This window comes from Danio rerio, chromosome 16 (genome assembly GCF_052040795.2).
Source record: "Danio rerio strain M-AB ecotype USA chromosome 16, GRCz13ab, whole genome shotgun sequence".
Classification (NCBI taxonomy): domain Eukaryota; kingdom Metazoa; phylum Chordata; class Actinopteri; order Cypriniformes; family Danionidae; genus Danio; species Danio rerio.
In genome coordinates, this window is record NC_141036.1 from 11,480,505 (window position 1) to 11,507,989 (window position 27,485).

Here is a 27,485-nt window from a genome sequence, read left to right on the forward strand (position 1 = left end):
AAGAAGACAAAATATGTTCAGAAATATTGTGAAAATGTCCTTGATCTATTAAATATCACTTGAGACTTCATAGGGAAAAAAATATATATTCCACAAGGTTAATATTTTTGCCCTCAACTGTATATTGCTGAAAAAGTAAGTTAGGGTGCTTTTACACTAGCACTTTTGGTCCGCACAAGGGTTCGTTTGACGTCAAAGTATGGTACGTTCAGCTAGTGTGAACGTGTCTTCTGAACCCGGGTGCGCACCCCAAACTGTACCTGAATCCGCCAGAAAGAGTTACCTAGCAACAACCGTACAGACAACAGCAGCTCGATGACGCAAGTAAGGAAAAAAGACAGTGTGAACACAAACCAGCCGAGAAGGTGGCCAGGGGCAACAATCGAACTTGGGTATGGGCCAGGCAATTGAACCAAGTGTGAAAGCTCCCTAAGTAATGTGTATTTCTATTGGCATTTATTGTGTATGACCAGACACCCAAAGCACTTTACAATCATGAGGGGGGGAGGGGGTCTCTCCACACCTTCACCAGTTTGCAGCATCCACTTGGATAATGTGACTGCAGGCACAGGACCACACACCAGCTAATGGTGAAGAGAAAAGACAGTGATAGAGCCAAGTCGGTGGATGGGGATGATTGAGAGGTCATGATGGGTAAGGGCCAATGGAGGGAATTTGGCCAGGACATCGGAGTTACACCCCTACTTTTTGACGAGAAGTGCCATGTAATTTTTAATGACCACAGAGAGTCAGGACCTCAGTTTGTCATCTCATCCGAAAGACGGGGCTCTCAGAAAGTATACAGTGTCCGCTTCACTATACTGGGGCATTAGGACTTACACAGACCACAGGTTGAGCGTCCCCTGCTGGCCTCTTTAACACCACTTCCAAAAATGAAATATTGAAATGCCATTTTAGTCAATATTGTGTAGCCCTACTGTCTTTGCTTATAGTTGTAAAATTTAGCGTATGAAAAGAGGACACACTTTTGGTTGGGTGATGATGGGACAATAAAAATCTGCTTGTCTAAACTTGAGTGAGGAAAAAAAAACACATTAAATAATTGAAACACTCCTCACATGTCTTCATCTGACCATAGTTGTGTCTGTCTCAGCTTAATCTCTATAGGCGAGACTACCTGAACACAGACAAGTACAATGCAAGTAAATATATCCTCTGTGCATTCAAAAAGCTCAATGTCAGCGTCTTCCTTGAAACATGCCGTTCACAGATTGTGGCTCAAAGGTTATTAGGTTCAAGATGAATCGCTGTCACAGGGATTTACACACATACATGTGCAGGTCTGCAAGAAAGATGCGATGTTATTGAAGTTATATAAATGGATGGAGGGTTGTGAGGAAAGGAGAGATGTTATGTAAAGAGCTAGGGGAGGACAAAGGTTAATATATAGATAGGAGGAGAGAGAGAGAGAGAGAGAATGGGATTATATAATGGGATTAAGGAAGGAGAATTTATCAGTGGGTTATAGTGTTACATAAACTGGAACTAGAGTGACCAGAGCTGTCCTAACAATACCCCCCATCACTCAAATGTATGCATAAGGATAAACAAGCTCTATAAATAAGCACACATCGCAATGTTTCTTTCCTTCCTTTCTGCCTGATGAACTGGGATTAAGCAGATTAATTTGGAATGTCGTATGTATACTGCACTCAAGATTATTCTATATAAACATGTTTTATATAAATACATACATACATACATACATACATACATACATACATAAACACGGTTCCCCATTTTATTTTTTCTGAGCCAAAAAAGGCACTTATATTTTATCTAAGATTTATTAAAAAATAATTATTTTGTGTTACAATAGTTTTTCTAAGGCAAGGCAAGGCAAGTTTATTTATATAGCACATTTCATACACAGTGGCAATTTAAAGTGCTTTACATAAACAAGAATAAAAGAAACAAGTAAAATAAAAATAAAATCAAATAATAAAAATTAGAAAAAATATAAATAATAGTGCAATCTGTCGGACACAGCACAGTGCTCATTCAGTAAAGGCACAGCTAAACAGATGTGTTTTCAGTCTTGGTTTGAATGTGCCTAATGTTTATATACCAAAATATAGTGTCAAGACTGGCGTCATTTTATGATATCAAAAAACTATTTAAGGACCACAATGCAGGCCCATTTTAAAATGATATGTTATCAGCCACTATCCTTTAAACCACTAGATTATTTAAAAGAATTGAATTTTATATTATCACATTTTCTTTTAAATGTTTTAATAAGTTGTGGTTGCTGAGGTGGCATTATTAGTAGTTGTGGTGGTGGTAGTAGTAGTAGCAGCTTTTGTAGTAGCATTAAGCTGGAATTATACTTTCGCCTGGTTGCGTATCACTCACCTCGCAAAACGGACAAGGCTTTTATACTTGCCGCGTTCGCCCTTGTGATATTCTTTAAAACAACAGAGGGTGGTCAAAAGAAACCCATCGTGAAATCAGACGGATAAATAGAGAATTAGGAAGTTTCTGGAACTACTTTATATCATAATATCGTTAATTTTTTTTAACTAATTATTTTATATAGTTTTTATATATTATTTTAACAATTAAAAGCATTTTTCTAACCATTCAAGATTTTTTTAAATCAAACTTTGGTGCATCACTTGCTTTTGTTCATATCTCGGACAGCTTTACCTTTTAAAGTTTATTAAAATATTACTGACAAGAGAACATGAGTTGCTCTACAAATATATTTTTATTATGGCAAGAATGAAAGCAAAAAAAAAAAAAAGTTTTATTTAGAAAAAGATTCTTTTTTAGATTTAGCCCGCTCCACAAATATATAAATCAGTGTTAAAGCTATGACTGGTGGAAAAACATTTTCTTAATTTGTAATTAATGACAACAGAACATGTGTTGCTCTACAAATATATGTTTTATTATTGCTAAAATAAAAGCAAAAAAGCACACTTACGAAAAAATACAGTTTCTGTCCTCTACTTATGCTAAAAAGGCAATGATGATCCAACGTGATTTCACCAATAAAGCCTAGAAAAACCGGGCATCAGTATATTGTAAACCGATGGGTTTAAATATTCCTTTCCAGTTATCAAAAATAATTCTGTGTCTTCATTTTAGTTTTGTAACTATTAAATTGTTTTAAATTCAAAATTAAACAAAATACATCAGTGTAAAACCTATGACTGGTGCGAAAACATATTCTGTGATTGTGTACCTGGTCTCCACTTTTCCTATGGCCTCTTTTGGTTTTAATAAACTTATCCTTCAGGTTTTTCCCAAACCGTTTAACAAAAACGTTCTCCTTTCTCACAGCTGTTGCAATTTCCACACAAGAATTATTGATCATCTGGTAATCTCTCTGATCACGGGTCGTAAAGATGTGTGTCCAGTCCCACTGTTTCAGACAAAATCTCTTCAGAGTGTTTCATAATCAACTTAAATCAGTTGTGGCGCCGCGCACACTGTTCGCTCGAGTTTCAAAAAATGCCCTACGCACTGCCAGCTGAAATCATGGCACACGCACCCCAAGCGAACATCCGCAAACTGCGCGATGACGTCACATTTGCCGCGCGCACCCAATCGTACAAGCGTACGCATCGAGTATAAACCAGGCTTTAGTAATTGCTGTAGTAGCAGTTGATGTAGTACTTGCTATAGTTATCATTATTAATATTGTTGTTGTCATTGTTATTATTACTGTTGGCCTTTTCATTGTCATTATATCTATTAATACATTACTATCATTGTCACTCTTTCCATTTGTTATTTGCAGCATTTATTGATATGTGTGACCTATAATATTTTTTTTACTATTATGCATTTTATGTGTGTATATATATATATATATAAAAAAAATTTAAATATACACTCTAACCCACAGGAGTCAAACTCGGTTCCAAAAGGGCCGCAGCTCTGCACAGTTTAGTTCCAACCCTAATTAAACACACCTGATCAAACTAATTGAGTCCTTCAGGATTGTTTGAAACCTACAGGTAAGTGTGTTGGAGCAGGGTTGGAACTAAACTGTGCAGGGCTTCGGCCCTCCAGAAATTGAGTTTGACACCTCTGCTCTAACCTGTCAACCCAGTTACCTTTATATGCGCGCACCTGATCATCTGCTCCTCGTTGTTTTGTTTTTTTGTTGATTTATTTTGTTTTCTTCCATTTGTATGTGATCCCAATTTGTGGACCTTGGGTATAATATCACAATTAAAAATGTTTTAATGCGTGCAGATTAGAATAAGTTTCATTTTTACATAAATACATCTGTTATATTTCCAGTACTGGGTTGCAGCTGGAAGGGCATCTGCTGTGTAAAACATGTGCTGGATAAGTTGACGGTTCGTTCCGCTGTGACAACCCCTGATTAATAAATGGACTAAGATAAATGATAGGATATATCTGTTATACTGAATGCTGATGAAACATTATTTCAACCATACTTAGACATTTTATTTTCAAACAAATTATTTTAAACATTCAAGTAGACATTTTTACGTTCCATTTATTTTGTTTTGTGTGTATGAAATAACTTGTGGAAAATAATTTGATGTGGACACCAAAGTGGGATGTTTACAGAATCTTAAATGTTTCTCATTTATTTTTACATCACAACCTTTATTTTTCGGTAAGATTTAATTTTTAGTGTGGGCTGATGTGTTCTGTTTTTTGTGTGCGCAGGTATTATTACAACAAGAGAATTCTACATAAAACTAAAGGAAAACGCTTCACCTACAAGTTCAACTTCAACAAGCTGGTCCTGGTCAACTACCCTTTCATTGACATGGGCTCTACAGGTACAAATAGAGCACCCACATATCACACATTTATGTAGATCGTAAAACAAAGCTCGACTAATACCTGCTCTTCTTCATGTGTTTGTCTCTCTGCAGGAGCGGCTGTCCCTCAGAGTGCTCCACCAGTGCCTACAGGTCCACATTTCCGCTTCCCTCCATCCACTCCGTCAGAGATGCAGGTGCCCGAGGTGCTGCGTTCCCCCAGCAGTGAAGAGTTGCGCAGTCCTGGGATGTTCAATGGCCGCCGTATCGCCCGTGGATCTGTCTCCGACTGTAGTGATGGGACTTCTGTCAACTCTGAGATTGAGGACGGAAACGGAGGTGCGTCAGAGGAGAGAGTGACGGAAAGAGTGGCTGAGAGAGGAGGAGGCGGATTCCGAGGTGCCGTTCACCCTCGTCTGTCTCACGAGGCTATGTTCAGGATGTACGGTGGTCCTGGTCACACAGGTCATCGAGTGTCAGATGTTGGTGGACACAGGGTACACCCTGAGCCTCTCTCACCGTTCACAGTTTCACCTCTGCCCGGTCCAGGAGGACCAGGCCTGTTGGCACCACCTCTATCACCAGCACTCTCCATGACGCCAGGCTCTCACCTGGCCTACACACCTTCTCCTACCCTGTCCCCCATGCCTGGCTCCATCTTCTCCTTCAACCCTGAGGACATGCAGCGCTACTTGCAAGCTCACACTCAGAGCGTCTATAACTACCACCTGAGTCCTCGTGCCTTCTTTCATTACCCAAACATCATCGTTCCTCAGCCTCAGCGCCCTGATAAAGGCATGCCCGGACCCCAGGCCTGCGACCGTGGTCCTGTCGAGAGGCCCTCTGTGCTTAACAGCCATCACTCCACCTTACCACCGCCTCACGCACACCCTATTCACCACCACCTCAGCGAGGAACAGCACCACTCACCGTTTAAGTTCAAGCTCCAGCCTCCTCCGCTGGGCAGAAAACAGCGTGACGGTCAGGGTCGCCAGGGCTCGCTGTCCTCCACATCCACATCCGGTCTAGGCTCGTCGTTGTCATTTGGCAGTGACCTCAGTTCAGCCAGCGGATCAGGACTGGTGTCCAACTCCTCCTCAACTGGCTCCCTAAACAGCGCTGGGTTGCCCAAGATTAAGGTAATCAGAAATTATTTTCTTGTTATTTTTATCTTTGTGTTGCGCAATTTGATCAGTTCCTGCAGTTTTAAAAAACTGAAATTATCAGGGGCCTCATGTACGAAGACTTGCGTGGAAATCATACTAAAACATTGAGAATAATGAACAAAGAATATGCATGAGATTCGGCGTACGCAGTGTTTCATACATCTGAATTTTTTTCTGCGTACGCACATTTACAGCTTTGTGCGTATGCAGAAAAAAATTCAGATGTATGAAACACTGCGTACACCAAATCTCACGCATATTCTTTACATCCGAATGAATGTGAAACTGAGCGCAACATGCACGAGCACAAAACCCCTCCCTGCCTCCTCCCCCGTATGAATATGCTAATGACTCTACTTTAGCAAAACCCAACGAAAAAGCAATGGCAAAAGCAAGCAAGAAGAGAAACTTTGAACAGAATGTGAATTGGAGGTGCTGCTTACGGAGGTAGACCGGAGAAAAGCAGTGTTATTTGCAAGTTTGTTCTCCGGAATTAACAACAAAAGAAAAAAATAGAGTGGGAGAGTTTAGCTGAAACAGTTAACGCAGTTGGGTCTGAACATCGCACTGAGTGAATTTAAAAAGATATAGTGTGGTTTATAGGTGTAAAATGTTGCAGTACCCTTAAAAGTCTCAGTGGCGCAGCTCGTCAGACGCATGTTAACATGTTTTGACACGTTCGAGCATGAACTCGATTCGAATCCATCGTCTGATGAACTCTTTCTTCTTTTTTCCCCGCTACATATCAGATTTACTATTTATCACGAGAAAGACAAGTTGGAATCATTAATAAGTTTGTGCATCATATTTTATTTGCACATTTATTGAATGGAAATGTTTCTGATTCACGCATGCAAATTCATCTTCAGATAGTGTCTTTATAGCGATGTGCGTGCAGTAGATAGCTCAGATTACATTGGGAAAACAGGCGACCGCTGCAAATTGCGCTTTAATGTTTAGCTGGCCAACTGTATGGTATGGAAACCTTATATACCTGCTAGATGAACCCGTCCAATACAGCTGCCATTTCAAGGCTCAGACACTTTGTAGAGAGCAATTTAACACAACTGCCTCTAGGAGTCGCCAATGGAAATAAAACACACGCGCACAAAAATGTGCGTACGCCAGCCATAAAGCGGCCGTGAAGCTGCGCACATTCCCACGTTCAGTTCATCGTTAGTAAATTTAAACGTGAGCGATACTGAGCGTGAAACCTGGCGTACGCAAAGTTTTTGTGCGTACGCAGCGTTGATACATGAGGCCCCAGGTGTTTTCCTAATAACTTGCAGGATTATCGAAATAAAGTTAGCTGTTCTTTCCTTTTAAAGTATATCTTCACTAGATATGGCTCTGTTGTGTCTTTTAAAACACTTATTCCAGCATACTGAGTGGAAAAGCGGCCAGTGAAAGTCATGGCAACACCCACCTCCATTTTGACCCTACATTCCCTTTCTCTGTCTCAATATATAGGTTGAACCCATCTCTGACATCGAGTCTGAAGAGGAAGTTGAAGTGACTGACATTAGTGATGAAGAAGCTGACGAAAGGGATGAAGAGTTTGACGTTTACCCCCCACACTACCATAAACATCACCATCGTCATCACCATCATCAACACCATTATCTTCATAGCCAAAAGCACCAGCAGTCCAACGGCACTAATGCTGCTCTCCACCACGATGAGGACTTGGAGGAGGAAGAGGAGGTGTTCAAGGCTCCTGCCCCTCCACCCTTCTTCATCTCTCCAACCTCTTCAGGCAATGGTCGAAGAGGAACCCCTGTTATAAAGAGCGAACCTGTGGAGCCTGGGGACACGCAGCTGCCATCCGGCGGGCTGCCACAAACACAATCCCAATGTATTCCACTGAAGCTCCGGTTCAAAAGGCGCTGGGACCAGGACCAGCACATGGAAGAGGCGGAGGACAAGAAAGTGAAAGGAGAAGAGAGGGGGAGAGTGAGGAACGGGACTGTGGAGGAAAGTGGAGAGGCGGAGAGCCCACCTCCTCTCGCTCATCACAGAGTAAGTGCCGAGCTCCATCGAGCCACGGCACAGCTGTCACTGGAGAACAAGGACTGCTGATACGCATCCACACATGTAGACTACTGCTGATACACAACTCTACAACTGCTGATGGACCCACACTCACACGTGACTTTCTCTAGATCAATGACTGCTGATACTGACAACAGTAATACTGACACGTACGCTGCACACTTAGACTAACTGACCCTTGCTTAATCGAATCCCGCTCCCCCGCAAGCACACGTTCCAGTCCATCTCAGTGTAACGTTCATGAGGAATGAGTTCACCCATGTGCCCCAGCGACCCTCAGGAGTCATGAACTTTGACCTTTGGCACTAGAGAATATTTTATATTTTTTAGAAGAGAATATTATTTTGCAAAGTGCCTGTGAGCTATCCCTCAAAACCCCACAAGGAGAAACTAGAGATGGGCATCGGAATGACTGGTCTTTTTTTGAGGGATTTGATCTCCGTCTCCAGCATTATTCTCCTCAGTGACGGACTCTATGTGATGTGGTGGGATACGAATGCACAGAAAGTCACAAACAGACACTGTTCTAAAACCAGCCTGGTCAGAAGTCCGAACCCTCAGGGACAAAACCCCTCAACACGCACACACACTCAGACATGACGTCTTGTTCCCAGTATGAAGCGCGTGTCTGATTCGAGTGTGAAGGTGTGTTTCTGAAATCTAGCTGTGTGTTTTCTCAGGATATTTCCCTCCTTTCCTTTTCTATCCAAACCAGCTCAGCTTAAAGCTTGCTCTCTTTTTCATTGTCTTTTATTTCCCTCTGGGACCATACCTGAACCACTTTGTTTCCGTTGGGGAGGAATGACTCGAACATGCGGTTCAGAGACCATATTCTTAACTCTCTTAAACGATTGGTTCTTTGGTAGTTAGGGTTTGATTTGACAGTCTGAAGGTGATACTCTTTAGAGCAGTGGTCACCAAACTTGTTCCTGGAGGGCCGGTGTCCTGCAGATTTTAGCTCCAACCCTGATCAAACACACCTGAACAAGCTAATCAAGATCTTACTAGGTATACTAGGCAAGTTGGAGCTAAACCCTGCAGGGACACCGGCCCTCCAGGACCAGGATTGGTGACCCCTGCTTTAGAGAGTTTACAGTTGTTTAGTTCAGGGGTGTCCAAACTCGATTCTGGAGCGCCGGTGTCCTGCAAAGTTTAGTTCCAACTCCAATTAGACACACCTGATCAAGCTCTTTCTAGGTCACAGGTGTCAAATCCAGTTCCTGGAGAGCCGCAGCTCTGCACAGTTTAGTTTCAACGCTAATTAAACGCATCTGATCAACCTAATTAAGTCCTTCAGGCTTGTTTGAAACCATAGATATATACAATAGATGTCGCCTGGCCTATTGTTGTCTATTGGACGGAATGCGTCAATAGCGCCGCCATCTTGCTACAGGGTAGCGCTCCTTTGAAATGAATGCGGGACCAAGGTACAGTGGAGGACTGTGGCCATCCAAAGCCAGAGATATACACATATACACATATATCTATGATCGGGAGTTTTCCTGGATGTTAGTATGTAATTTTTTTTTCTAATTACGAAAATTATAATTTTACATCACTTTTCTACATTGATGGATCAGTGACCGCACGGGCATTCCTGACAAAAAGCTTGTGTTTGTGTGTACAGAAATGTACTATTCACCCTCCCTGTTAAATTTGATCTAATCATGTCCTGAAACACAGCTCCTCTCCTGCTTTCACTTCTCATATTGACGGAGAGAGCGATTCGTTTGTGAATGAATCCACCGAACGACTCTTTCACTAACGTTAGCCGACAATAATACAAGTTTCTGGCAGCGCAGCATCTCATTGTCATATTTCTTTTGCATTGTTTGCTGATTTTATTCAACAAAACTAGCATAAGCCGAGTGTTTAGTGCGAGTTGGAGCTGCTTTGCCGTATGGTGAATGCAGTAAGTGACTGTTATCCTCAATAACGTTACCTGATTAGCACAAAAGTTCAGAACATACAAAAACAGAAAAAACTTAACATTACCTATGAAATGTTCTGCCTTTGTGCTTTGTTTTCTTTGTTTGCTCGTTACTACACCCGTAGACAGCTCTAAAATACCGCATCTTCACGTAATAACACTGTCTTGACTAGTGCGGTTGAATGACATTTGTCCTGGGAGCACTGTACCAATGTGGCGGCGCTATTGACGCATGCTCAGGGTCCCTATGCGATATCTAGTGTATATATCTATGGTTTGAAACCTACAGGTAAGTGTGTTGAAGCAGGAATGGAACTTAACTGTGCAGGATTGTTGCTAGATTGGATATGGCTGCAGCCGGAAGTTAATGAAAATAATTTATATTATTTATTAAATTTTCAATTTATTGTATATTATTAATGCCTTCCCCCCACCCCAACCCTAAACCCAACCATCACAGTAACGTAGAAACAGTTGTTGTACCGAGTATTATTTATGCTATCTATTAAATTACCCAATAAATTGTATTTTTTTAACGCCTACCCCAAACCCAATCGTCACAGTACTGTAAAAATATCCACTATTGTTATACAGCGTCAAAAAAATGCTACTATAACTGATGTACATGTCGCACTTCCGGTTGGCTGCGAATCCAATCTAGACTTTACCACTGTGCAGAGCTGCGGCCCTCCAGGAACTGGATTTGACACCTGTGTTCTACTAAAAACTACCAGGCAGCTTGTGTTGAAGGAAGTTGGAACTAAACTATGCAGGACACCGGTCCTCCAGGACGGAGCTTGGACATTCCTGGTTTAGTCCTTTAACGTAAACTAAACCAGCATCCTTCCTTCCACACACACACACACACACACACACACACAAGCGTGTACAGTGATATTACATGGACCAGAGCTCCGTGTCTAACTATATTGGCACTTGATGATGTACCCCCTTTAAAACCAAGTGTCAATTCTGTCCTTTATTGCAGTGTTTCTCAACCACATTCCTGGAGGACCACCAGCACTGCATGTTTTGGATGTCTCCTTTGTCTGTCACACCCATTACAGGTCTTTCAGTCTCTGCTAATGAGCTGATGATCTGACTCAGGTGTGTTTGATTAAGAAGACATGGAAAATGTGCAGAGCAGGTGGTCCTCCAGGAACGTGGATGAGATTGAGAAACACTGCTTTAATCAGTATTACAAGTTACAGACCCATGTGAGATCTTAATGTTGATGGGATGGGGAGGTGGAAGAGCTTAATCCTGATCCCAAACTATTAAATACTAACTTATGGAAAGAAAGCAGAAATGGAGTCACTGTCACAGGGGTGTCCAAACTCGGTCCTGGAGGGCCGGTGTCTTGCATAGTTTAGCCTTCAACACACCTCCCTGTAAGTGACTAGTATACCTAGAAAGAGTTTGATTAGCTGGTTTAAGTGTGTTTAATTGGGGTTGGAACTAAAATATGCAGGACACCGGCTCTCCAGGACCGAGTTTGGACATACCTGCTCTATCATACTCCCATGAACACACACACACACATACATAGCCTTTTATGCCTTGTTTTAAAAGCATGTCTAAATAGGAAAAATAAAAAAGAGAGAACAGTATACACTCAATATACCTTTATATATAACGTGTTAAACTTACTACAAACAGAAAGCATAGCATTAACAGATATATCAGTTTTGGGGCGGGGGGTGAAGCGATTTCATTTTGAGGGGAAGGTATTCTCTCCTCAGGGATAATGTCGGGAAAGGGAGGAACATGTTGCTTTTCTTATCACATTAATAAAAGGTAGGCTAGAGGAGCGAAAGACTAAGCACGAAAGCTTTGCACCACAGATGATGTGGCACATTCAGATCTTTAACCAGCATGCACCTCCTCAACATCCTGTTCCTACTGCCACAACTGATCTGTGTGTATGTGTGTGTGTGTGTGTGTTTGTGTTTGACAGAGGCTGTAGGTCTCTGTGCATGTATGTCACACCACACCCAAGGCTGTAATTCTTTTGAAACCTTGCATCATGAACCTCATAAACCTGTGCACTAAAGCCCTGTGGAAGTTCAACACAGGACTCGAGACATCCAAGAGACAGTGGGGCACGAGTCGTGATATAATGGTTTTCCAGTGACAGGAAGGTATATCATGTCTGATGTACTGCAAAATTGGACTTGCAATGGTGTGACCTCCTCAAACTATTTCTAGCTGCCTTATTCCCACTGCAACCCAGATTTGATTGTTTAGGATTTTATTTCTCTTTCTTTCTTTATCAACGAGACAAGTCTTTAACTAGTGTGCACTTGTTTTAAGCCTGGCAACCCTCATAATGTAGGAGGCCGGGCTGAATTTTGATATGGGGTGAGCAGTATTGACCAGTGCAGGCTGTTAACTTTTGTTTGGGCACAACGTGAGTGCATTACTTCTATTTAGGAGGGAAGATGTTGGTTTTCCCTTAGGCTGCTCTCGTCGGTTACCCAGGATGTCGAATGATGTTTTGTTTCGTTACCCGAACTGCTCCTGTTTATCTGCTCTCTGATGTCAATGTTGCTGTTCATCCTAATTATTATTATTAGTTATTATTATTATTATTTCGTCGACATTTGTAGTCATGATAACATTGTATACAATACTGTAAGAGATCCTTTTGAGAATGTTTCCCCCCCAGCCCTGCCCTCCCACGAGCAACCCGACAGTGTGTTTAGTGTAACATTTAAAATTCTGTAAATTAACGTTTTAAAAAAAACTGTAACTGTTAATATGGGGGGTTGTTGTGGCGAGATATAGGAGGGAGGAAGGGCATTCAGTGGAGGATCAGGCTTATGATTTGTTCTCATGTCATGTAATTGTTATTTTGTAGTTACTGATTTCTTGCTCTTGTAAAAATATTTTCATCGGGGGATTGTATGATTTTAAAAGATATATTGTGTATTGTTTTATTGTGTAAAAGTCTCTATCTCTCCCACTTTCTTGGATTTTATTTCTGTGGTTTCATAATTCATAATAACAGGTTTTAATACCACGATGTAACATTTACTTCCTCCTTTATTCATTTTTTTGTGTTCTTTTTTTTTCAGAATTGTAATTAAAATGTAATCAGGGTCAATTAAACTGGTTAAAAGCCATCTGGTTTCCGCAGCTTTTCTTTAAACCACAAATGCATCCATTTTAACCCTTTAACTTTACCCCACCACGAAAAAAAATGTTTGGATTGATTTTTTCAACTCCTTATGTTACTAGTTAACACACTCAATGCATTTTTAAACGCATCCCACAATTTCTAAAATATCAGCCTCTATACCAAATGGTTGATATGTCGATTTATGGTAAAAGTGCCAGACTTTTTACATATGAAAAATATGAAGTGTAAAAAAATCTAAATAAAACATCTAAAGAAATCTAAAGAAAACATTTTTAAACACTAAATGCCATAAAATATTTCAGATTCTCATTTAACATGCTTGTTTTTTTTTTTTTTACTATGAAACCAAAATCAAGTGTAGTAGTGCAACAGAATTATGTTTTTTTTTGTTTTTTTTTTAAACCAACAATGCTGTGTGTGCGTAAACCATTATTTAAAACAGTCATTCTTTCAATGACTTTTACTGTCATTATTTAAAACAGTAAAAAGATGGTAAACCGTTTGGTAGAGCAGGCTCTCAAAGGGTTAATCATACAAGTGTTCTGGAGAGTTGAAAAGTAACACGCGTCTATAGATCTACACTAAGGCTTGTAATGTTAGCCAAAAATTATTCATATCCAATCCCATCACTTTCTTAAATCAAAAACTTTCCATTGTATCTACTTATCGATATTTGGGAATCAGTCTGAACTCTCACCTTACTTATTGTGACCATGTTCAAAATGTCTGTAAAAAGCTGAAGCAAAAACTATTTGTTTATGGGGAAAACTGTTTCAGAAACTTATCTTCATGCCATAATTTTGTCCACCTTGTCATACTGTTTTACCTGTTTGGCCACTCACAACAAATGATATCTTGGGGCCAGTAGCTAGACTGTACAATAGAGCCTATAACATCCGCAATAGACTCTGGATGAACACATCACTGCTTCGCTCTATCACTCTCAAATGCTTTATCATGTCAAAATGACATCATGAACAACAAGGATTAACTCTACTATAAAAAAATTTAAATAGTGATACCTCAGCAGCCCATTGCGCTTTGGTCACAAAGCTTAACACAAGGACTGATCGTTCCATAAGATCTGCAACAAATCGATGCCTGCCGTTACCGGCTTTTAAAAGCTGTTATAGACAGAGATCTTTCTTTTCTGTATTCACAAAAGCTTGGAAAGAGATCCCACAACATCTTAATACAATACCAACACTGAGATTTAAAAAAAAAAAAACATGCTCGTCATTTGATTGTCAACTATCGCTACTATAGCCACTGAGATAGGCCTGTCTCTCTTCATGTTGTATGTTTGGTGATTGTTTGTATTGTTCTTATGTGTTGATAGATGAGATGTTAAGTGTGTCTGTATGTTTCTATGTTCTGCAGAGCAGGAACCTGCTGAAAAACAGCATTCATGCTGAGCCAGGCCCGATTATCTTTGAATCTTTTCCTGTTTAAAAAAATTATGAAGTAATAAATAAATAAATGGTTTTCACAGTGATGGGTTGTAGCTAGAAGGGCATAAGTTGGCGGTTCATTTCGCTGTGGCGACCCCAGATTAATATAGGGACTAAGCTGAATAGAAAATAAATGAATAAATAATTGTTAACATAACAAAAACTACTACTTTAAAATGACTTGGGGAATAAAATGTTAAATAAAAAAAGTATATAAATATAATTAAATAAGTGAAATTAATAATAGAGATGTAATTAAATTAAGTAAAACTACTTGCTTTAGTTGACTTGGCACCAACTCATTTTAGATTCATCCTGTTGATTTCACATAGACTCTTTAAGACTGACCTCTGCTGTTCGAAGTGTAGAAGTACAAGCATTATCAACCATTTCAAATAATCACAGTTGATCTTTGGAGATGCGCCTGAAATCATTTTCCTCATGACCAATGCAGTGTAGTACAAATATGAAAGTACACGTAAAAGATACTGAAATTACAACAATTATTTATTGTAGTTCTATTCAAATTCATCTATTCATTTTCTTTTCGGTTTACTCCCTTTATTAATCAGGGGTCGCCACAGCAGAATGAACCGCCAACTTATCCAGCACATGTTTTACGCAGCAGATGCCCTACCAGCCGCAACCCAACACTGGGAAACATCCGTACACTCTTGCATTCACACTCATACACTATGGCCAATTTAGTTTCAATTCACCTATACCACGTTTTTGGACTGTGGGCTAAACCGGAGCACCCAGAGGAAACCGACGCGAACACAGGGAGAACATGCAAACTCCACACAGAAATGCCATCTGACCCAGCCGGGACTCAAACCTGCGACCTTCTTACTTTTGTGCAACCCAGTGCACCACCGTGACGCCCCCTAAATAAATTCTCATACAATATTCTCTAGGACCACAAATGTCATTGCATCTGTTGAAAGTTCCACAATACGTAATAAAGGGATCGTTCACCCAAAAATTAACACTTACTCTCCCTCAAGTAGCTACAAACTCTTACGAGTTAGCATTTTCTGTGAAACACAAAAGTTGAAATATGCTGGAGACCTCTAACCATTGACTTCCATCGTAGGAAAGGCAAAAATAGAAGTCAATGGTTACAGGTTTATCTTTAAACACATCTTCTTTTAAGTTCAACCGAAGAAAGTCAAACAGGTTTGGAACAAGTGATGGTTGAGTAAATAAAGACAGAGTTTTCATTTTTGGGTGAATTATTCTTTTAAGGGTGGCTGCGAATGCTGTTTCTTGTTTACTAAAGAGCAGCATGGCATTTTGGTAGCATATAGTGTTGCTGTTAAACTTTACATGTACTTACTACAGTAATAACTGTAAAACATGCGGATACAATAACCCTACACTCTCAGAGAAAAGGTACAAAATTTTACCTTTTAGGGTACAAGTGGCCCGTCACTGGGGTGGTACCCTAAAGGGTACAATTTTGTACCTTTATTTAGAGGTACAAAATTGTACCTTTTACATTTATACCATTTAAAAGACAATTTTGTACCCCCAAGGAACAAAATTGTAGACACTGAAGGTACAAAAATGTACCGTATTATATTATATAGCATTTTCAGAGTAATGACCCAGGCATTTTGATCTTTTGGTGACTGCATGCACAAATAAATAAATAAAATATTTTGTTTCACAGATGTCCATTTTTATTTAGAAATGTAGAAATACTGTTTTAGGATTTATACATTTACAGGCTACATCAAGTACTGCACTTTATAAAGTCCAAAGTATTTGTATTTAGCCAGAATACTCAGTCATAATAAATAATTTGTCTTCAACATTTTCTCTGTATTTCAGAATGAAGGCAGAGTTTCTCTATAAATTGCTTCAACAGTTCAGAAAACCAAAAATGTCAGTAGCCTCTTCCTCAACATCAGTAGATTCCTCCTCAACTTCCTCAAGTGGAGTTGTAATTTGTTGTAACACAATATGTTTATGCTTTTGGTAAACATGTAAGGCACTCATAACTGGAAAATGTTCTTTGATAGTCAATAATCATTAGGACCACATATTTTTTAGGATAAATTTAATTTGAATACATAAAAAAATTCTAAAAATATTTAATTCAGTCAATTTATTAACTTTATATTTTTAAATTATGTATTTTAGTATTAATATTAAGTATTAACACATTTAAATTAGTGTTATATGGTGTCTTGATCTTATCATGAGCTGAGGGTACAATTCTGTTCCTATGGGCAGGGGTCACCAATCTCGGTCCTGGAGGGCCGGTGTCCCTGCAGGGTTTAGCTCCAACTTGCCTCAACACACCTGCCTGGATGTTTCAAGTATACCTAGTAAGACCTTGATTAGCTTGTTCAGGTGTGTTTGATTAGGGTTGGAGCTAAAATCTGCAGGACCTCCAGGAACAAGTTTGGTGACCACTGCTATAGGGAAACAAAGTAATACCTTTAAAAGTGCCCAATTGGTCCTTTACGGTACAATTTTGTACCCAGATGTGCTATAAAACGTACAAAAATGTATCTTTCAAACCTAAATCTGGACGTTTGTACCTTTATAATTCATTTAGGTACAAAAATTGTACTGAAAAGGACCAATTTGGCACCTTTTAAGGTACATTTATATATTGTGTTCCCACTAGGGAACAAAATTGTACCCTCACTGTACCTTTTCTTCTGACAGTGTAACCCATACTCTGACTTTAACCCTAGTAAGTGTGCACACTGTAGTAGCTAATATTATAAATCTGTGTAAATGTATAAATTCACTGTACATGGAAACTGTAAAACAAAAGTTTAACATTTATCTCCATTTTTTTAACCTTGTTTCTGATTTCTTGTCATTCTTGCTATTAATTTAAATGTTTGAGAAGGTAAAAAGGAGATGTAGAGAGATGTGACCATTTTAACAGGACAGGTAAGCTGTCATTTTACCCCACCCATCAGATTATGCTATTTAAAATGTTCGGGTTCGGGTTAGGGTTTGGGGAAGTCCACATCAGCCTTTACCTTGGTTAGCTCAATCTGATAGCATCTTTCATCATCAAAATGTACCTACTTTTTACTGACAGGGTACACTTGTTCAAATTTACCCCTTAAAGTCGAGTTTGTCGGATGACCTTAATTCACGTTTCCTAGCTTTTTTTTTTATCCACCACTTGTATAACTTGTTGTAAATGAATCAATAAGCATTATTTATTTAACATGCGATACTTGTGGCATGTTATTCAGTAAGCATGAGCTCTGTCTCTGCATTCAAATCAATGTTCTTTATGAGAACTCACTGAATAAATGTTCGGTGATTCAAATGAAATGCATGATCATGTTCCTGCCTCCGGTTCATCTCATCATCCCTGTCATGTTTTGTTTTGTCACATTTTCTGTCTGTCGTCTCCCTCTACTCCTTTTATCACCTCAGTCGTTGTCTGCATTTTAGGGACTCAGAGGAGGGAATGCGGGTCCCGGTGGGACAGTGGGAGTGTGGGCTAGATTTCTGACAGCTGATTGACACAGCACTGCAAAGCCAGAAAAGAGGGGTCCTTATCATGGTGGGGGTCAGGTCAAAGGGCACGGCTCTGGGGAGGAGGAGTGCTAATGAGAGAGTACGACATTTTAAGGTACTCAAGTTCTTCAAAAGGGGTTTTAAAGCAAGACACTGCAGGTGAATAGGGTAAAAAGAAAAAGGTTTTACTATTCTTACCGGTTGATTGATTGAATTGCAAACCTATTTTGTATTACAAGTTTTCTAAAATGTTATGAGGCACTAATTTGCATACGTTTCTAGAACAAATATCTAAACATTGGTTCATGGTGCTTATTTATTTACTGACATATTAAAGTCATGTTTTTACAGAAGGGATTTAGGAAATCTCTTTTATCACTCCATACTTCAGAAAATTTGCTTACAGCCAGAATAAATGTACAGTGCTCAGCATATACAAGTGCACCCCTCACAAATCTTTTTTTAATAGGAAGTTAGACAACATTATATTTGTGCATATACATTTAGTCAGTACTGAAGCCAAATCTAAAGCTTATCTAACAAAATAAAGAGAAAAAAATAGTTAAAATTTGTGGGTTATTTTTTATTATTATTTTTTTTTCCAACATTAGCTTGAATTTAATTGTATTATTCTTATTATATTATTGTATGTTTCCCAGAGATGGGTTGTGGCTGTATTATTCAGCATTCTAAAGATCCTTGGTAATTCAAATATTATTTAAATAAATATATTTGTTTAATAAATCTGTTTTGTCTAAATGCATAAAACTATTCATTTTTCAAAATGGGGTTTAATCAGTTATGCTGAGCACTGGAAATGTTAACAATTATTTGTAAAATAAAATGTTACGTGTGCAAATATCCCTTGGTGAAAACTTTTCGAATATTGGTTTAAATAAACGTAGCATAAAGTTTGTTGTAAGCACTTCTAAAGTGGAGGTTTATGGCTCAGTTTAGGTTAATGAACTAAGCCATGAGTGTATATAAAATAATAAAAGTGCATATACAATATTTTTTTGTAATTAAAATCCAATATACAAATTGATATTACACAATAAAATAAACATTTATTATGTTTTAATATTTTTTTTTCCAAAAGAATGAAAAAACACCATATAGGACGTTCTACCAAACATGTAAATTTTTGCTTGGAAAAAATGTGACAGGGCCTGACTTAAGCCTGTCGTCTTCAAAAAAATCATACAATTGAATGATAGAAAGCATCCTAAAAAGAGATTCAAATGTATATAAAAGTGATTTCCAAGTTTAAAAATAGAAAAGCAATTAAAACAATTAATATATGTTCCTCCTTTAACATTTTTACATAAAATGTTTGTATATATGCATTTCCTGTAGTAAAATTGCATTAATAACTCTTGTTAATAACTACAATTGGAAAATGTGCATATATGTAGTTTGATAATTATGTGCCCTCTCCTCTGTTTTCTTTTTCTCCCTCTTCTCCTTTAATTTCTTTTTTTATCACTGATTTCATTCTTGTTAAGATATGTAAATTGATTGTATTGTATAAGAAAGCTGTACATGCTGGTTCTTGTTAACAAAAAAATGCATCCTTGATCACTGTCAGCTTCGAATCAGCCTTAAACGTGTCATGGCCACATTTTGTGTTAAATTTATTGCAAATGTGACAGGACTACAGAAACATGGGGACAGTTGTAAAATAGTATTTATTTGTAGAATTCATTTATAATTTCATGTTTTTAAATCAATTGATGCAAATAATATCAAATTAAACTTTAACTTTTTTCCCCTAAAGAACAGTTCTTAGCAAAGCAAAACTATTAAATCTGTGGGTTCAATTTGTAAAGTGCTTTTAATAAAGAACAAAAATCTGAATGACATATTCATTTACAGAAAAACTCACAGAAACCAACCGTCAGTCCATTTTAGACAATTTTGGGATAAAATACTTTTATGTTTTTATTTCAGGGCCAAAAGTATGTTTCTGGTACAATGTCCCCAATACAGGCCCCTAGCCAGGGGGCCTTCGGGTGGTTTGAAAGACCTACCCCCCACTGACAAAGGTTCAGAATTTCTCCTATTTTGACTGCTATATGCCATCATCAATTGTAGAAATAACCCATCGAATGTTTTAAGACCTCGCAGAATAAGACGCAAGTAAAGTCATGTTTTGATTGTTTTTCATTGAAACGGCCAAATTGTGACTGAGTAAAGTTGAATGTGCTGTCCAGCTCGTTATTTGTAAAATAAATGACTATAGGCTACATTATTTATGATATATGATGTAATAATTCTGTATTTTAAAAATAAGTTTCTATCTTTTTTCATATTTCTTTGTTTTAAAACTTCAGGAAATATATTGTTACATCAAAATTTGTGGTTTTGGTTACCATCCGTCAAGCTAATCTAGCTAAAATAGTGCTTAAAATGTCACTTAATAGAGTATTTAAACCTCAAATAAAAAACAAGGCGAATAACTTCAAAAAAGTCATTTTTGAGAAAAAAGAACCACCAGGCTGGCTACAGGCCTGCAATAAGAAATAAACAAGTTTTCAAGTGCATTAAAAAGTGTGAGTTTTGCCTCCAGTGTCTCGCCTTTAGTTCTTAATAATAATTTTATCAGTAGAAAAAAAGCGCAGTAAAAGGTACCTTGAATTTTCCCACCTCAGCGTGCACGAATGCTTCTCTGCATTGCAGCAGAACACCGACAGAGGTCGCTGGACGATGCTTAAACGTGAAAGGAGGACTGCGCTTGTGAGAGAGCTTGAATCTGTCTACAACACTGATTATGTAACGACTTCTTTGCTTCTCGAAGGAAATTCACAACGGACATTCATCCTGTGAATGTAGATGCACGCTTCAATGCGTCAGTGCTTCTGAAAGCCTTGTATATGACCAACACAAACCAACTCGCTTGGAAAGCACTATTTGCATTTCAACAACATGTTAAAAGTACACTACCTATTTTTCCAGCGTGGTTTATACAGCTCTCAGTCAGTCACTTGTGTGTTTGTCCTACTACTCATCAAGCACGGGGTTAGGCGAGTACGTCAGGCCACGCCCATTCCATCCAGCTGGTGGCAACATGCGTGATGACTTCATCGCTGAGTTTGATCATTGGCTCGTCGTCGCGACGCTTCTGGCCAATCACGCGGGGATGCGATGACGTCACCTACAAACTCCTGCAAGCGTTGCATGGACGGGGCGGGGCTCAGCGGCACATACGTTAGAGACAGTGGAATGCCGCGCGGTGATTGGCTGTCGCGCACGAGGTGAGGGGCTGTTGCTGAGAGAAAAGCGAGGCAGAGTGGAAAAAAATCGAGAGCGTCAACAGTAGTTACAAGCATAGTAGTGTGAAAGTGAATTGTTTAGTCAGAGACCCGCACGAGGGGGACGCTGAGATTAGCCGAGTGCTTTTGCTTTACTCATAAGTGAACTGAATTACTTGACAATAGCAAACAGTAAAATTCTTAATCAAATATAAAAGTTGTTTATCTCTAAAGTTAAAAAATATCTCAATCAAATAAGTTTAAAAATAAAAATGTTTATCTTGATGTCGTTTATGGGGAAACACGCACGTTTATTAAGGAGCGCAGACTCGTATCATGTTATTGGCCAGCGCTTCTTGAACACTTCCCTAGTGCCCGCCTACACCCTGTTCCTATGGTTCCCAGCGCTCTCATTGGATACTGTAACTTTTGGAGTGAGCGCCGGCTTGCTATCTAGCCTTTCTGCGATTGGCACAAAGTGCCTGTCAATCAAACGGAAGAAGCCACCGAGAAACGCCCCCGAGTTTCTGCTGTCAAATCCATAGGCTACTGTATCTGCCAGCGCGCTCTGATTGGCCAGCCGCGCCAGCTGTTAGTGGTTCATTCACCATTTTGTGAGTGTAGTGGAAAAGGGATTCATATAGTTTTTAATCCCTGCCTGAGTTGCTGTTGGGAGGGGGGCAAGGATGTTTTACGGAGGACTGATATAAAGTAAAATTCCCGACAGACAGAAGACACACATGGACGTTGCACGCCACTTCAGTCCGAAAAGAGAACACGCATCTGCAATTTGCACCGTAAATTCATCGGTTTCCTCTTAAGTATTTCTGCTGGTTTGGTAAGTAGTAACTACTCAAACGAACACTGCCGGCAAACCGTGTTTTGGGCATGACTGTTGCGTGTAAAAGACAAAACAGCTCACAAAAACATCAAGGAAGGACCTAGAGCAAAGAGAAGGGAGGGGGGTGGGGATGCAGAGTTAAACTTTGTCAAATGTTTTAAAGAGCAAGCTTTTTCGACTAGCCTAATTTAATAACTTACCCCATTCCGAACTGTTTTGCCTGAATGGCATGAGTTTGAGCAACTTGACGAGAGCAGACTGGCACTCGTGCACTGCGTTACGCACTGGCAGGATTACGCTCGAGGAAGGATTGCACTACAGTACTAGCGGAGTAATAACGTCACGGCACCAATGCAAAAACAAACAAATTAATACTTCATTATTAAACGGATTAACCACACGCGCTGTCGTTCTCGGACGTCTCATAAAGGTGGATCACTCGCAACTTTTGCTGCATGCATGTACGTCCTCATATTGACACGGGCAACCTTTGCGTTGTGTTTTTGCACGTCAGCGCGACTGTATTTGTGCACGCTTTAAAGCTTTCTTTTACTATTTTTCAAGACGTTTCTTGTTTGATCTAGCTTGTGTGAGAGTCCTTGGCATAGTACTACTCCTGTGACATTGCGAAGCGAGTATAGTACTACCACCGGCGGCTGCCGTGCGCATTCTTCTGACGGTACGCTTTTGATTGTTGTGCATCATTTCAGGGGCTCATACATGTATTTATGGTAGTATTTAAAAAAAACCTTTAATTAATATTTTAATGAATGCTTTAAAAGTATCATTCAGTTCTCACAGGCCTCCTTGATTGAGGGGTTTTCATGGTACACACACACACTCTTGATGTTTTTTTTTTTTTAAAGAGTGTCTTCATGATGATGGCTGCATTAACACCAATCCGTCAATTCATTCTTCATCAGGTTATGTGTGCCACTTTGCACGCTTAGCAATGGAAGGTGTGTGCCACCGAGGACCTTTGCTCCTTTGAGTCATGGTGGAGAAGCGAGAGATTTGCTGACTGGTGATGGTGGTGGTGCTGGATGTTGTTTTGGGCAGCTTCGCTTCTACGTCACACCCTACATGTACTGCTTCAGCATCCATATGGCGCAAGCTTTGGTACTCAAGCTTATCTCCTGATTTCAAAGTGCTTGAACTCAGGAGCATGGCATGCGTCTCCGATGCCCCTTGTTGTGCGCTCGTCTCTTGAGTTTCTCCAGGTTTTGCTGTTTCATGTGTGTGACTGTAACACCCCCATTGTGACCCAGTTAAAAGTCCAAATAAAGCAGGTGATACAGTTGGAAATGGTTGGATTTGGGGAGGAAATAGCACCCATGCATGCCCCGGAGCTGCACGGCACTGCACTGCTGCAGCCCTGCACCCTCCTGAATGCCCCAGAATGCACATTTTGCAGAACAATCTGTGAATGAGCACAAATTCACTGTTGAGACGCAATGTGTTGTGTGGAGTGGGCAGATCGTTGACTTGAAAATCACACTCATTGTGGCGTCGTGGGTTCTTTCTGTTGTTGTTGTTTACATTTGATATATATATGTATATAAAAAAATGTTTACTTTGCTTCGTAACACTGCGGTGGAGCGATGCACTGTTAGGCTTATTCTCCAATTAAATCCGAGTAGTGTGACAGGCTGGCACACTGGCATCACAACTGCGTGTGAGTCTGTGTCCCCCTTTTCTGCCGCACATCAGTCTGAATATATAGATAGGTGCTTTATTGACCCCTGAGGGGAAACGTAAATGCACGGATGTATTTTGAGCGAATTTGACATGATCAGTTGCTCTGTTGACAACTGGTGCACCTTGAGCAGGGAGTGTGTATGTGTGATATTGCGTGTTTGAGCTTGGCATTGGCGTGTGACGCAGAACTCATCAAGGTTTTACGTTTTAAAAAAAGTATAATTATGCAAAATCTCTCTTAATCATTGTGCCTTATTAACATTTTAATATTTGCATTTTCATTGGGGTGAACTGACATTTATTTCGCCTTAATAAACGTGTAGCTACTGTGAATAAGGAGAAGCAAATCAAGCAAATTTAAACAACCTCATGCAGAAGAAATAGTCATTAATTCTGAACTAAACCATTTGACCTTTTAGGATCATACAGCAGCTGAGTGACGGCTGAAATATCTCGTCCGTTTATCAGCAGAAGTGGAGTGTGTATGTGTTGTTTTGAAGTGGATTAAGATTGTAATGATACAGCAGTCGTTGGCCTGAGGATGAGGATGGTAGCTTTTATTATCGATGTTCACACAGAACACAGTGACGCTTCAGCTGAAAACCCTGCACTCTGTGTGTGTGTGTTTGGATTGGACGTCTGTCATATGGCTGATATCAGAGTTTTTCTTGCTTCTGTTAGACCTTTAATACAGGTATCATGCTAATATTCAAAATGCTGAGACTCTGTTTGACCAGCTGTAATTGCATAGGAGTCAAAGCTGTCATGAGAAGCGGACCTAGGATTAGCCGTGTGTGTGTGCGTGCCGTTTTGCATCGCTATTGTTGCACACTTTAAATTTATGAATGTTAATATCTTTTAAATATTTTCTAAATATATTAAACTGCCAACTTAGAATTAAATGCAAATCACTGCTTGCTGTAAACATTTGTTATTTCTTTCATTTGTGATTCCTCTATAGGCTGTTGAATTCTGTATATAGAGTTCTCTTTTGATAAATATTACTCCAGTCTTTACTTTTAATTTTGTCAGTCATGGGAAGTGGACGGGAAGTTGAGTTGAAAGCGTGTGTGTTGTTTTGCATCACTATTAATGCACTGATTGTTTTTAGTTATACCGTTTTGCATTTGTTATATCATTCAGGGTTTTTCCTGCATAGATAATTACAAGACAGCCACCTCCATCAAAATTTGCACCATCACCACAAGGTTTTGTCCTAAATAAGGCTGACATTCACAGCTACCGACAGACTTCAAGCGATGACCAAGCACTGCTCATGTATTTAATTACGTTTTATGTTAGCTTTTTTAAATAAGATAATGTTTTACTTGATACGATTACAAGAATAATGCAAAATGTGTTTGTTTAATAATTGGGAAACCATCTCAGCTTCATTTTGGGCCAGGAAAAACCTGGTATAATTATTTTCTAAATATATTGACCTACACAGATCACTGATTGCTGTAAATTAATGCTAGAGCTAATTAGTTCATTTGTGATTCCTGCTATTGAATTAATAATTATATATATATATATATATATATATATATATATATATATATATATATATATATATATATATATATATATATATATTTAATTTTTATAGATACTTCATTTATACTTACATATTTTAAATTCTTAATAATTTCTCTGCCTTTACTTTTGTCTAGTCTTGATTTGTTTCTATTTAACAACTAATTCTCACTCTAGACATTTTGGTAAGCCATAGTTTTTAAAAGCCTTTCACAATTTAAGGCCTCAAATCAGAGCAGAAAGTCCTAAATGTTATATATATATATTATATATAAATAAAAATGTTTTGACATCAAGTTTAGCAAAAAAAACTATATCTTTCTCTGTATCTTTCTGTATGTTTTTCATTATGATTAAATACAAATCTGATCCATAAAGGTATCACTACAATGACTAGACAATTTGTACCTTAACAGTGTCAAATGTGTTCTTCAAGAACTGTTTAAAGGCATGTTGCTATATCCAAAATGTGTCAATTTATTTTCAGTAAATATAAAACATCAGATACACTTTTAAACGATGTTTCAGTTTTAAAAAAGGTTTTATTTTGTGTACATATCCATTTACAATAAAGAATAAAAAATACTTGAACATAAATCAAAAGATCTAATGTTTTCTAAACATTTCACAATACTTTTCTCAAAACATACATTCTCCCAAATACAATGTAAAAAAAAATTCTCCAATTTTCACACAATAGCTTGTAATCATCCAAAAGTTAATTTACTTAATTCTAATATAGAAATAGAATCATGCAAAAGCATTGTAACGAGAAAAGCATAGTATTTGATTAGTTTTACAATAAAATGTCTGCATGACCACTTGGTAGTGCGCCAGCCCACGTGCAAAGTGGAAAGCTAATTGATAGTGGATTTCAATAATGAAAATGTCATTTAGAAAATGCTACTAAACGTTTATTAAAATGTCTTAAATGTTTACTCTACAATACCTAGAGTTTTATGTTTTACCAGTTGTTTTGTATTATAGAACTTACTAATTATGAGCTTCTTTAAACATATGCTTTAAATGATGATGATTCATGTTTTAATATGGAAATTATTCATAAATCATTTTGTATTTCCTGTAATATTTATTTTCATAGATATTATAGCAAAGAAGGAGCTATCCAACACTTATGTACATATTTTATGAGAATAATTGTGTACCTTCATTTTAATTGTTGCATAAAAGGTACAGAACAGTATCATAAGAGGCCTTTTCTGTCTTTACAACACAACTGTTCCTTAAGGAATTATTTTTATACCACCGTGTATCTTTTTAAATTTTTTAAAATCTTTTTTGGTGTACATTTACTGGACATTTAAAATATTATTTTTCTAAAACAAGATCAAATAAAGTTAACATTAGATTTTTTAAAGATTAGATTTACACTGTAAAAAATGCAGCGTTCCACTCAATTCATTCATGTTAACCCAATATAAATCGATTAAGTTAACTTAACACTTATATATTTTTTTGATTTTATATATATATATATATATATATATATATATATATATATATATATATATATATATATATATATATATATATATATATATATATTTGAGTAGATTTTAGAGTTCTTTGGCAGATGAAGCTCTGATTTTGATTATAAAATTTTTTTTATTATTATATATTTTAAAGTAAGCAAGGGTTATTATTTAATATAATTTTGCTTCCCAAATATCTTGATTGACGAACACCAGAATGTACAGAAAAGGTTAGTTCCCTGACTTAGAGCTTTTTTGTTGTAAAAATGAAGTAAAACTTAAAAGAACTGCATGAAACTGCTTTTTTTTTTTTTGAAGTATTGCAAATATAACTCACTGTGTGCATCCTATGGATTAAAATTTTAGGGAACATATTAACGTTGTGCCATTCAAATAATTTACCACATTTGTTTTACATTTTCTAAAAACTCCCATCAATAAACAAAAAGACCTTCAAAAAAACCTGAAATAACCCCAACCTATTTTTTTTTTTAGTTTTTTTGACAGCTGAATTTTTTGGAGCAACGAAGTCCACTGCCAAACTGCATATAACTCGTGAAGACGTACTAAAGCAGCAGTACTAGTTCTAGTATCAATCTCAACTTGGCAAGTTGTCCGGCATGTTCATCTAATGTAGTTACGTAGATTT

At 38.2% G+C, this 27,485-nt stretch overlaps 2 protein-coding genes and 1 long non-coding RNA gene across 53 annotated transcripts in view; 2 read left to right on the top strand and 1 right to left on the bottom strand.

Moving 5' to 3' along the window:
* erfl3 (Ets2 repressor factor like 3) overlaps positions 1 to 13,048 on the top strand; it is a 112,383-nt gene extending 99,335 nt beyond the window's left edge. The window contains exons 3-9 of one of the 50 annotated variants that reach the window (XR_015511094.1): positions 4,678 to 4,793; positions 4,890 to 5,914; positions 7,412 to 8,903; positions 9,035 to 9,197; positions 10,618 to 10,910; positions 11,071 to 11,236; positions 11,411 to 13,048. Coding sequence is in view for 3 of the 50 variants with exons in the window: in XM_087286707.1 (XP_087142833.1) it covers positions 4,678 to 4,793; positions 4,890 to 5,914; positions 7,412 to 8,020 (1,750 nt within the window). In the remaining 47 variants the exon portion in view is untranslated. Of the gene's footprint in view, positions 1 to 4,677; positions 4,794 to 4,889; positions 5,915 to 7,411; positions 10,403 to 10,617 lie in introns of all 50 variants that reach the window. The other 49 variants (XR_015511078.1, XR_015511102.1, XR_015511103.1 and 46 more) reach the window with 49 other exon arrangements.
* Positions 13,049 to 18,688: 5,640 nt separating this feature from the next.
* On the bottom strand, positions 18,689 to 22,574 carry LOC147833284 (uncharacterized). The gene is made up of 2 exons (XR_015511123.1): positions 22,310 to 22,574; positions 18,689 to 22,209 (listed from the first exon to the last, which is right to left on the bottom strand). It is a non-coding gene; the product is annotated as an uncharacterized LOC147833284 (long non-coding RNA).
* The window catches only part of cicb (capicua transcriptional repressor b), a 68,725-nt gene continuing 63,128 nt past the window's right edge, over positions 21,889 to 27,485 (top strand). For both annotated transcript variants that reach the window (XM_087286702.1, XM_087286703.1), the window contains exon 1: positions 21,889 to 22,106. The gene's annotated coding sequence lies outside the window, so the exon portion shown is untranslated. The remainder of the gene's footprint in view (positions 22,107 to 27,485) is intronic.